General features: G+C 27.2%; 1 protein-coding gene across 1 annotated transcript; it reads left to right on the top strand.

Moving 5' to 3' along the window:
- The first annotated feature begins 2030 nt into the window (after positions 1-2030).
- Positions 2031-12084, top strand: LOC145841229 (testis-expressed protein 10-like). Its single transcript, XM_082948599.1, has 8 exons — positions 2031-2210; positions 5744-5823; positions 6139-6258; positions 7121-7256; positions 7829-8008; positions 8381-8487; positions 9229-9439; positions 11983-12084. Exons 1-8 carry the CDS (start codon positions 2049-2051, stop codon positions 12082-12084), a joined length of 1098 nt encoding a protein of 365 aa, XP_082804725.1. The 5' UTR covers positions 2031-2048.
- Positions 12085-12612: the final 528 nt, after the last annotated feature.

The raw sequence follows: 12612 nt of genomic DNA on the forward strand, positions 1-12612 counted from the left end.
ATAATCCCAAAACTGTGTGGTTACACTCATCAGTTTATTATTTATTTTACTGTTTATGAAATATTATTTATTTTGATTTAATTTTCTGTTAGGGCAGTATCATAATATTTTGAATTTTTTTTCACTTCATTGTTATAGATAAAAAAGTATTGTTACTAATTTTATGCATATAACCTTTATGAAATTGTATTTTAGTATATTTTTGAGTTATTAGTAAGTAGTTATTATCTACTTTTCGTTATAAGATAAATAGTGTTATATTATTTAGTAGATTTTACTTTACTGTTGAATTAAAAAAAAAAACTATAATTAAAAATAATAATTTTTTCAAATTGATAACTTTAATAAAGGTTTTAATATGATTCTGGGAGATCACATGCTAACAATTTATGATGTAGGTATTGATAATTTTAGCACTTGTTGTACGGCTAAGATCAAAAATGATAAAAAACTGCAATCAGAAAAGATAGAAAACTGCGTTCATGTATACTCATAAGCCCTCATTTTACACTGGACCAAAGCATTTGGTAAAGAATATGTTCAATCTAATTCCAATGTTATGCAAAACTTGTTAAAAGTACTAAATTATTACTATAATAGAGTTTATGTATACCAGTTTCAAACAAAATATAATAATAAAGTTGTAAAGGTTTCTCTTAGTTAAATAGAGTTTGAGGCAGCTCAACAAAGAATGGAGAAAACGTACTACAATTTAGGGTAGACATAAGACAAGTACTCTACATGTTGACAAGTTTTTTGGTATGGCAAAAATATGAAATCTTTTACTGGCATAATGCATGTTTTTATACTGATAAATTAAGCTCATGTTGTGGTTGTACAAGCAAAAATCATGATTTATGACCAAATAAATGTGGTGCACTCCTTGCCCCTACTTGGTTGCTTGCCATTTTAAATAGTATATACAGTTATTTAACCAAAAATAGTACTGTTTAATAAAGCTGTTTAATTTTCAAAACATACTTCGATTGTGCACATCAATGTTTATATTTTTTTTAAGCTAAATTTTTAAGGGAATATTGGAAAGTAATTTTCTAAATAAAGTATTTTATTTTCTTTATTTGTAACCGAGCTATAAGTTATATTCTGCCTTTTTATAAATTCAAGTTAGATTATTAGATATCTAAGTTAAATAGTTCAATAGGTTTCTTGTAGATTGCTTAATTTAAGTTGGCAAGAAAAGTTCATTAGAGAAATATCTTCTTAGAAAAAGTTTTCAATTTGAAGATTTTTTATTATAATAAGAATTTCTTTGTAGTTTATGTAGCAATATTGCAGGGAATTGTAAAAATTCTATAAAAATACAAATAGCTTTTGCCTTCCAAAATAAGCCTATTGAACTTTAAAAATCGTGGTTGCTATAAGGTCTATAAATTCTGAAAGTTAAAAAGTAGTTTGTTTTCAAAATTGTTTGCAAAATTAGATATATTAATAAAAGGGTCAGAATCGTTTTTTCATTAGTGTAAAAAATAGAAAGAGATATTTTTTTTTCAAAATCTTGAAAACACTGCAAAAAAATATTTTAAGTGAATTTTTTATTTTTTGTATTTGATTGATAAAAATACAACATTTCATTTTTGTGTATGTGAAAATATTATAATTAGAAATACTTGGACATTTTCTTTTACCAATTATCTAGAAATTGTTTCAAATTGATGTTGTTAAGCTTACGTTTTTTTCTGTCACCCAAATATTTAAAACATAATTTTGTCTTCTACTGCTAATATTTTAAATTGATTTATTTTTGTACTAAAAAACTAAATCTAATATAAAGTGTAGTTGTTTTTAATTTAAAACCTTTACACATATCTTATGGCTACAATTTAAGGAATATAGTGATAAAATATATATATTTTTTGTTTTCATTTATAACAAAAGTAAATAACTTCATTTGGAAATGATTCAGAAGTATTGAAGTAATTTATACCTACTAACTGTTTTCATATTTTTATTAAACATAACATAATTTAGCTTTTAAAAAGTCTAATTGTTTTATTTTGTAGAATCTTAATAAACTCGAATTTAATAAAATGGGAAAAACAAGCAGAAAAACAAAGGCAAAGAAGGGCGACTTCAACAAGGTGAAGCTGAAAGCAGGAAAGAAGAAGCCGCTTGCGGACAACATCACGAGAACAAACTTCAAATCACAACAAGTGTTTGTCACCACCCAGTTCAGAAATGATGAAAATCAGGTGGGTAAATTAAATTTTGTTTGAGTAGATATAACTACAATATTTTTTTTTTAATCAGTAAAGAAAATTTAACATGAATTGTGTTTATTTCACTAAGCAGGTTTTAGACTAAGTAATATTTGTTAGCTTTGAACAAAAGTATTTAGTTTTTTAAAATAACCTTATTTATAAAAAAATAAGCTGAAAATTCGGAGATGATGAAAATCAGCTTGAGCCTGCTGATCATGTTTTATAGAGTTAAATCACAATTTTTTTTATATTAAGTAGTCTTTTTAAGAAATAAAATAAGTAAACTTGTAGTCTGGTGTAAAATAACTTAACAGTAAATTTTAATAATAAATTTCATATCTAAGAAAACAAACCTTTTATTACTTTGTTATATAGTGACATTTTTACAATATCTAAATGTAGGTTATAGAAGTTTGAATCTAACAAAGTATTATAAGATAAAATAAAAGCTCAAGATAAGCAGACAAAATGCTTGGAAAACAATTACAAAAGCTATTATCTAATAAGTTGATAGTTGTAAGTTTTTGCTGTAGTCAACAATAAATAGCATGAGCTTACTTTTTAGTTTTTAGTTTAAATGAAAAACAGTGGTCATAGATGGGTCAATACATTTATGTTACAAAAATATGCATAGGCTCTTAAATGAAGTCTCAAAATATAAACTTTTTTCTAGAGTTTTGATATAACCAGCATTGTAAAAGTTTCCTCCACTACTTAATAAATATATCTTTGTACTATTGAAACTTGTTTATTGAAAGTTTTAAATCAAGCAAAAATAGTATCTCCTATTTCTGTTTTATTAGACCTTAATTTTTATACCAACTACCATTAAATAGTTTAAAGTGTTTTTTAACATTTAAAAATTTTAGCAACTGAATAAAAGTTTATGATACAATAATATTAAACAGGGTTGCCACAATTTCAGGAAAAACAGACAAAAGTCAGGAAAGTTGATAAAAACATGGTCTTTGTAAGAAATCTTATCACCACTAAAATTTTATTTTGTTAATGTTTTTTTCTTAAAAAAATTATCTTTTCAATTCATCTTTTTCCAGGGTTTAAATGAAGTTTTGGAATAAAATAAAACATTTCAAGTCTTTGTTTATGTATTTTATAGTTGTTTTTAATTAAGAATTTGATTTAGAAACATCAGGTATTATTTTAAGCTCGATCTGTGGTAGCCCTGTGATTCAAAAACAGTGGTTTTTTGATGAAAAATATTTTTTTCTAACAAAAAATATTTCATATTATAATTTGAAATACTGTTAATCTTCAACTAAATGTTGAAACACTTAATTCACAATTTGATCTTATTTATATAGTTTTTACTAAGCTACAAGATGCTTGTTACACATTTAAAAAATTCAAAATATTTTTTAAGATATAGCCGTCAAAGTCGGAGGCAACAATAAATTCCTTAAAGGAGACTCAAACTAAAACAACAAAAATAGACTATTTTAATAAACATTTATCTTTTCCTACGTTTTTTAAAATAGCTACCTCAAAATTTCAGAAAGTGTTCCTTAATATATTTAGAAAGTTCTGTTGGAAATAATTTTAGAAAATAAAAAAATAAAAAAATTATATAAAATATAAACAAAAAAAAAAAACAGATATTTTTAGCTTTAAAAAATAACAATCAATGCTTTACCACAAAATTTCTAATATATTTTCACTGCAACTCTTCAGAAACTTACTGCATGAAATTGAAATAGAACAATAGCTTTTTAAGTAAAAACAATAACTTTAAAAAAACTACTTAAGTATTTAGATTGCTGTAAAAATCCAATCAACAAAATCAATTAATGTAAAATAGTAATTAACGCAAAAAAACTAACATTTTAAATTACAAAACGAAACAAAATGTTTAACACAAAAAAATACTTTTAAGTAATTAAAATAACCAAAGAAACTTTAAAATAAGTTAACCAAAGAAATCTAAGTTTTTTTTTGTTATAAAATTTATATTTGAAAATTTTTAAAAATTTTGTTCCAAAAGAATTGTATTTTTATTGCAAGGAAAATTTCCTAAAAATTTAAGGTAGTTATCTCAAAAAACGTAGGAGAAAAAATATTTTAAGCAACTTTTAGTTATTCATTGTTTTAGTTTGCGCTTCCCATAAGGAGCCTTTTGTTGCCTCTGACTTTGACGGGCTATATCTTAAAAGTTAATTTGAACTTTTAAAATGCGTTAAAAGCATCTGGTAGCTCAGTAAAAACTATATAAAATTAGATCAAATAAAAAAAGTGTATTATCTCCCTATGCCCTTAACTTAATAACCTTGCAATAATAATAAAAAATAGTTTAAATTTTGTTTTCATCTTTTAATTAAAAAAAAATTTAAGACAAAAATTTCTTATGTCAGATTTTCTAAATATTACATAGAACACTTCCTAGAATTTTAAAGTTTTCAGCTCCAAAAACATAGGAAAGAAAGTTTTCAATAGTTTATATTTGTTTACTACTTATTTATCTCCTCCCACAAGGAACCTAATGTATTCTCTGACTTTAATTAGCTACATTTTAAAAATAAGTTTAATATTTAAAGTATTTGAAAAACAATATACAGATTAGTCATCATAACTTTGCAAAATAAAACAAAGCTGTCAAAAGTGTTTTACCCCTATAGCAAGGGTCGGCAGCCTTTATTAATTTAGGGCCAATTTTGTCAGAAAAAAATGCTCGGGGGCCGCACTATATAGAAAAAAGTTATTGCGGGCCACAGTTTTTATAGAATAATTGCAATAATCAATACAAAATACTTCTTTAAAACAAAAATGTGATAAAATAAGCTTTAGAAAAGCACTAGTAATGAGTTATAGCTTACATAAAAGCCTTATAGTTAGTTTTTACTGCAAAAACTTTTTTTATCTGTTGCTTTATAAAGTATGTTTTTAGGTGAAAAATATCTTGCGGGCCACAAATGTTGGCTTAGATAGCCGCATTTCGCCCGCGGTCCGTAGTTTGCCGACACCTACCCTATAGCCTTAATATTTTTTGTTTTAATTGTTTAGAAAATGAGCTATAGTTATTCTTTGTTTCTTGTGAAATTTATATTGGAATAAATAATTTCATATACACTTTTGGGAGTATATTCATCTTTTAATAGTTGAACATTGTTACACATAGTAGTGGTAACAAACAAGTTATTTTTTTCTGTCTAGCTTATTTTAAAAACATTCACAACTTACATATTTTTTTTCCTTTAAAACTTTTAAGGCTATATGTTTAGTTTTTTTTTTGTTTTGCATTATTTGACACTTATATATTAAAACAGATTGGAGTCTAATAAATATTTTGTTTTAGAACAATTAAACATTTTTCAGAATAGAGTACAAACAAGAAATTTATTTATTAATACTTTTAAAGTCTTTTTTTTTAGTTTACTTAAATAACTGTACACCACGACAGACGGGTAAGAAGTCAGGAAAAAGTCAGGAAAATTCAGGAAGTTTTTCTCAGCTTGATCAGTGGCAACCATGCTTTTTTTTTTGCTTACGTTAATAATTGTGCATCATGACAGACGGGTGTGGTAACAAACAAGAACTTTGTGTCAATTGACGAGCTCATTTCAAAGACGAAGCACCACGCTCCAACACACAGGTGAGGAGAAACTCATAAAAATGGTTTATTACCAATGAAAAATCTGAATAATAAGTAAAAATATAAACACACATGTCTAATACTTTTATTTATGAAATGAGCTACAGTTAAATCAAGTGCCAAGGTACAGCACATACAAGCAAAAAAAATAAAAACAAGAAAAAATTTTGAACAAAGTTGCTTAAAAACCAGAAAACTTAAACTATTTTCACATGTAATGTAACGAAAATTTACACTATTTTTTCAATTTACTTGAAAAGAATTTACAGCATTTTGTCAATGTTGAAATATTTTTTAAGACAGTATTTTCAACAGGTACAACTCGTACAAGCAGTTAAGGGATTACGTTCACACCACTGACAGGAGTTTACTAACACTGTATCCCATCTTGCAGCGAGCCAACAGAGGTATCTCCGATGAAGACGACGAAGTCAGGTGGGTAACCTATATAATAATCACATGATTAGTAGTATTGTTGTTGTCTTTTATGAACTTTGATTTTTTAATAACTTCGGTATTCAATTTTATTTTTTTTGATAACGTTTTATTGTTATAACATGATGATTTAAGGTAAAATGTTATTAATAGTGATCTTTTTGTTATAAATTATTTGCTAACTGTTTTTATGCCAACACTCTTCACTATGTAAAAACTCTTTATTATTTAATTTAAACAAAGTTTATGAAGTAATAATTTGTAATATTGTTGTTTTTGTTGTGTTGTAGTTTTTAAGCGTACAAAGCTAACATGAAATGTTATTGAAAATAAACGTCTTTGGTATGATAAGTATTAAAATAAATTTTTTTAGCAAAATCTATAAAAATTAATTTAATCTATTTGCAATTGTATTTAAAATGATACTGTACTAAGTATGTTATTGTGTCCTTATTTATATTTTATACCTTATATTTTTTGTTTATTTACTCAACAGCTAAATATATTTTTGTTAAACAAATATTTTTGAAATTTATGTTATTCTACTTTAGTTTGTGTAACACTGTCATTTTTTAGTATAAAAAGGTTCAAAAATATTTTTTTAGCTTGTTTCAAAATAAGCAAGAATGTTTGTTAACCTGTTTACACTAGTAATATAAGGTAATTTAAATAGTTACTCTATATTAACTTTAAGTACCTATTGTTTTTATTTTTGTAAAAAAAATTGACTCATTATTAAACATCTTAAGAAAAACAAGCTTATTTTAAAAACATAAATTACTTGAAAAATTCGATAAATAAAAGATCTTGAATTTCAAGATTACATGGTCAAAATTTAAAAGCTTAATTTTACTATGAACAGAAAGATCAGTCTTTCTCTTTTGGAAGAAGTTTTCAAAAAACTACCTTCTAGGGAAATGGAAATAAAATTCAATGAGACTCTCACTTACCTTAACATTTCAATGTGCTCTCCCAGGTGCAAAAAAGACTCTCTGAAAGTTTGTTTATGTTGTAAATAGTCTTACTCCATGTTTAAAAGTGTTTACTAGTGTGCCTACTACACTTAGACTGCTTAAGCTGCTTGAAACTGTATAACTTTATTTCTTCAGCTAGAGACTTCAAACATTTAGCAAGTTGTTTAGTAATTAACCATAGAAAAATGCTCCTAAAAAAAGTATTGAATTTAATCATCATTTAGTACTTATTTGAAACAACATGCATTAGAATTGGTGCTGGCTTACTGCACAACATCAGTATTTTGTACTCACACTTAAAGTAGAATTAGAATTTTTCTATTTGAAACATAATTAATTATTGTGGCGTTGGGCTAGCTGTTTTTGAACTGAAAATTTTGAACAAACAAATCATTGTATTAGAAACAACAGGCGTTAGATTTGGTGCTGGCCATTTTTATCATTCTTTGCATCAAAGCGAACATTTTAACGCTTTTTTGTCTCAAAATAGTTAAAACCAGACATTCATAAAAAATTTATATAATTTAATTGATTTAGTGTTTTTTTATTTTAGTTAAACTTTCCAACAATCAATAAAACATTACTCGAAACAACAGGCATTGGACCTGGTGCTTTCCCACTACACCTCATTAATGGACGAAACTTCGTGCTTCAAAATACTGGAGGAGTTTATCGGCACTATTGAGGACCAGCACAAGTACAGTAGTAAGGCGGGCAGCGATAAAAAAGATGTCATGCTTGACAAGTATCTCACCATGTTCGAAAGGTGTCACAAGGTAAGTGTTTGAAATTATTTATAATAAAATGAATATAGAGAGATGTATTATATTTCTTAGCTGTTAATTCTCAATAATGTTTGTCTTTTAAATTCAAAAAGTCTAAGGACATCATGCTAGACTAACTAATGTTAACTTTTTTTTTATTTTACTGCATTTTTTATCTAGAAATTTAGTATGTAATTTGAAAAAAAAGGAAACTCTTTTTAATGTGCTTTCAACAACTCTTAACAATTTTAATACTAAGTGATTGTTTTTTTTTTATAAATGGCTTTTGACAAACAAGTTTTTACACTGATGCACTTAATGAACTTCACTGTTTTACTTAGCAAGTTTTATTACTTTTATCATATTTCTAAATATTTTCTTCAGGTTCTAGTGGCTTGCACAAAAGGTAGGGAAGATGAAAAAGAAAAACAAGAAAAGTTGATGTTGCATTTCAGAAACCCTTACAGAATTCACCCTAGGCACGAAGTGCAGTTAGTCAATGAAAATAATAATAGTGTATTTAAAATTTCGTGAAGCTTAAGTTTAAGAACAGGACAAGTTGTTCAAATAATTTTAGTTTTAGTTAAGTATGTTATCTGAAGTTAATGAATCGTTTTTAATTTCTGAGAAGTAAATTAATTTGTAAAATAAAAGCTCTAAGACTGCAGTACAAGTATTTAATATAGTAGTTTTACCCAATAAAAACCCATAAAATGTTTCTTTATAGGAAGTGCCTTGACTATCTCAAAAATTTATTTTACAAAACTTAATTCCGCTAATACAAAAGACATTGTTCTAAAATTAGTACATTGTTTGATAAATTTATATTTATAACAACTGTAAATTTTGGTAACAAAACGCTTCATTTATTTTACAAAACTTAATTCCGCTAATACAAAAGACAGTGTTCTAAAATTAGTACATTGTTTGATAAATTTATATTTATAACAACTGTAAATTTTGGTAACAAAACGCTTCATTTATTTTACAAAACTTAATTCCGCTAATACAAAAGACAGTGTTCTAAAATTAGTACATTGTTTGATAAATTTATATTTATAACAACTGTAAATTTTGGTAACAAAACGCTTCAACTGTCAATTTCATGGAAAATTATGTTATTGAATCAAAATTAGTGTTATTCACAAAAAGTGAATGCTCAATTCTGTCTTACTAAACGCATCTAAATGATTAAATAAACAGACATATAAGTAGTATTTAATTTATAACAGACAGATGAACCACAGCAAGTTTGTTGATGACGAGGAGAAGCGTCATATGTGCACCAAATTGTACAAACTACTATTAACAGCGTGGCGGGAAGTAGTGCTGTCGGACCAGCAGCTGTCAGGAAGGTTCACCAGCTCCATAATGCTTCAGTGCGTCAAGATAACCCTGCAGATGGTGCGGGTGCTCACCTTTGACAATCAGGGATACGAAACGGTTTGTTGTGTGTTTGTTTGATAGATGGTTAGTATTTTAAAACTGGCGCTGTTTGATTTTAATTTTTAAATTTTGTTCAAACATAAGTAGTTTGTTTCAGAAGTTTTACATTAATTTTCTTCAAATAAAAGTAAGTATTCACGTTTGACAATCAGGGATACAAAACAGTTCGTTGTGTCTTTGTTTAAAAAATATATTTTTGTCCCTTTTAAGTTTCATTTGAGCAAAATTCATTTTAATGCAAGAACTTTGCACTAGTTAGTTTTATGAAAAGTAGATGCCTTTTTAGATGAATTAAAACAAATTATGTTGGTAATTTTTTTTAAGATTTTTATTTGCCCACGTTTAATAATCAGTTCAGTCATTTGGCGCTGGCTTTCTAAGTTTAAACTGATTAAAGTTTGTACTGTTGCAAAAATACAAAACTAAATACATTAAATTTATTGAAAACCAGGGATTAGACCTGGTTCGTTGTCCCTTTTGTTTGTTTACTCAATAGTTAGTAATTTTCGCAATTGAAAATTTGTTTGTCTGCTTAAGTAAAATCTTGTTAGATAAACACTTGCACTATTTTTCTATATTTTTTTCTTAATGTGAATAGTTTATTGCAGGCACTTGGTTTGGTACGTTTCTGCAAATCTACAGTAACGTATACTTATGTGCAAAAAAACTTTGTTTTATTTCAGCTTAAAAAGACTGTGCTTTCTTAGCTTTAAGTATTCAGTTAAACTTAGTTATGCACTCATGAGAGATAATTTCGACATATATATACTCTCTAGAATTTTTAGTGTCTTAATTTAGTAATAACATATTTTAGATAGTTCTTAAAAAGTTAAAAATCGAAACAACTCTATAACTTGATTTAGATATATTTCGGTTATATTGATATTTTATAGATCATAATAATTAAGAAACTTAAAAAAACAAATCTGCTTAGATATTAACAATAATTTATTTTCATGCTAAAAAACCAAACATTTTAAATCTAACTCAAATTTTAAATTTTATTTTTTTACATAATTCGGTTTTAGTGCTAAACAAAACAAATCATTTCAAACTCATTAGTTTAAGATTTCATAATAAAATAATTTGAAAGTGCATCATAAGTATTTTTATGTTATAATTATCTCATTAATGATATTTTATCCTTTTTAGCCTTTAAATACTTGTAGTCTAAAGCTTAAATGAAATAAAAATTTTTATAAAAGAATAACAAATTTAAAAAAAAACAACATTTACAAAAATATTTTTTTGGTAGTTTCCTAAATCGATATGTGATTTTTTAACAAAAAAAACATTATATCAAATATGCTAAAATACCTTCAGTAATTTTTTAATGCTAAAAACACTACCAAATCGTTTTTAGTTACTTTGTTAATTGCTAAGTATTTTGCAATTTAAAGTTTTGTGAAAAAATACAGATATCTATGTGTTTAAAAAGTAGAGTTGTTCAAAATTAAGATATTTTTTGAAAATGAAATATTTGTTGAAATATAAAGCATTTGTACATGATTTGAATCAATCTATCTGCAAAGCATAGGATAAACTTAAGCACAAAAAATTCTGAAGTTTAAATTTAATAAGACATGTAGAATAAATAAGTTTAGAAAATTTTTGAACTGCTATGAAAAATATAAACTGCTATGTTTGTACACAAAACTTATTCTCCATAGCAATTTACGAGACCAGTAAAAACAACTATTGATCATCTTCATACAACATATACATTTTAAATAGCATTAAACTAGATACGTAAAAATAGTTATTTAGCAATTTCAGCTTTTCTCAGGTGTTATCATGGTCTTCAAATTTTGATAAACCTTTGACAATGTTTTTGTTAAATTCCACATCCTTCAATAAGTAAATGAAATTTTAGCGCTTTTTAATACAAACCAGATATGTTATCAAATAAAAAAAATTAATATTTCTTTACTATAACTTTGAAACATACAAAAGTTTGTGATGTGTTAAACTATAAACTAATGTTTAGAAAACTTGAGACAAAAATATAGTTTAATGCGCAGTATTTGAATTATATTTTCATTCTAAGTGCGTACTTTACGCAAGTGCGTACCTCTTAGTGTCCTTATCGATGTGTAACGTGTAGTCGGTAAAAATATAAAGAGTATAACATAGAAGTTAAGTGATAGTGTAAACAAGTATATGTTATGAAGTAGATTGAAATAATTTTTGTGACTCTCTTGAGGTAGCTTAATATAATATTTTAGACAGCTGCATTTGAGCATCATACGCGTATACATAGTTTTACACTATTAAGAGAGGCACTTGTAGTGTGCCAGAAAGCAAGCTGACGACCTAGTCAGCTTAGGGATTTTACAATGTAAAGGTTTGAAGGCGTTTATTGAAGAAATGCCTAGGCGTCGAGGCGGGTAGACGTCGTCAAGGCGGGTTAACCTTTAGTGTTTTTGCAGGCATGTAGCTTGCAGCTTGAGTCGACGTGGCCGTTGACTCAAGCTGGAGTCGAAAGACCGCAGCTAGTCGATCAAAGGTCGTATAGCAGACCTGATTGAATACGTTGGGAGGAAAACGCGAAGCGAGAGCAAGGCGAGTACCGTCCTAAGCCATTGAGCATAACAGCCGCTCTCTCGCAAGGCGTGGCAGTGAATGAACGAGCTCTGACATGATTCAGCCAAGTTGAAAGTACATTCGAGTGCAAATACATTGTATAAAGCATTTCTAGAGGTGAGGCTTCGGCCGGGGCGACTGAAGCAGAGTAGGCGAGGTACTAGAAAATGCGAAGGCGAAGCACTCAAAATGTACTAAGTAAAAAAGCGGCTTAATCTCATGGTCGCTTTGAAAGTCAGAGGTCAGTTGAAAGAAAATGTTTTGCAAGGGAAGCAGAAGCTTCGAAAAAACATTTGTTAAAGCGGGGGGAGGAGTTTTTTTGAAAATTCGATGAAAATGAATTTTTGGATTGTGAGAAGGGTCGATGGAATACAGAAAGAAAAGTTGGAAAAATTTGAGCAAAAAAGCCCTCCGAATTCGCCCGCGGGCGAATTCGGAGGGCTTTTTTGCTCAAATTTTTCCAACTTTTCTTTCTGTATTTTTTTCAAAGGCGTTCGACGAAAGTCGGACGCCTTTTTTTTACCAAAACTTTTTCCAACTTTTCTTTCTTTATTTTTTTTAAAGGCGTTCGACGAAAGTCGGACGCC

This window comes from Thalia democratica, chromosome 1 (genome assembly GCF_965202585.1).
Source record: "Thalia democratica chromosome 1, ktThaDemo2.hap1.1, whole genome shotgun sequence".
Lineage (NCBI taxonomy): Eukaryota > Metazoa > Chordata > Thaliacea > Salpida > Salpidae > Thalia > Thalia democratica.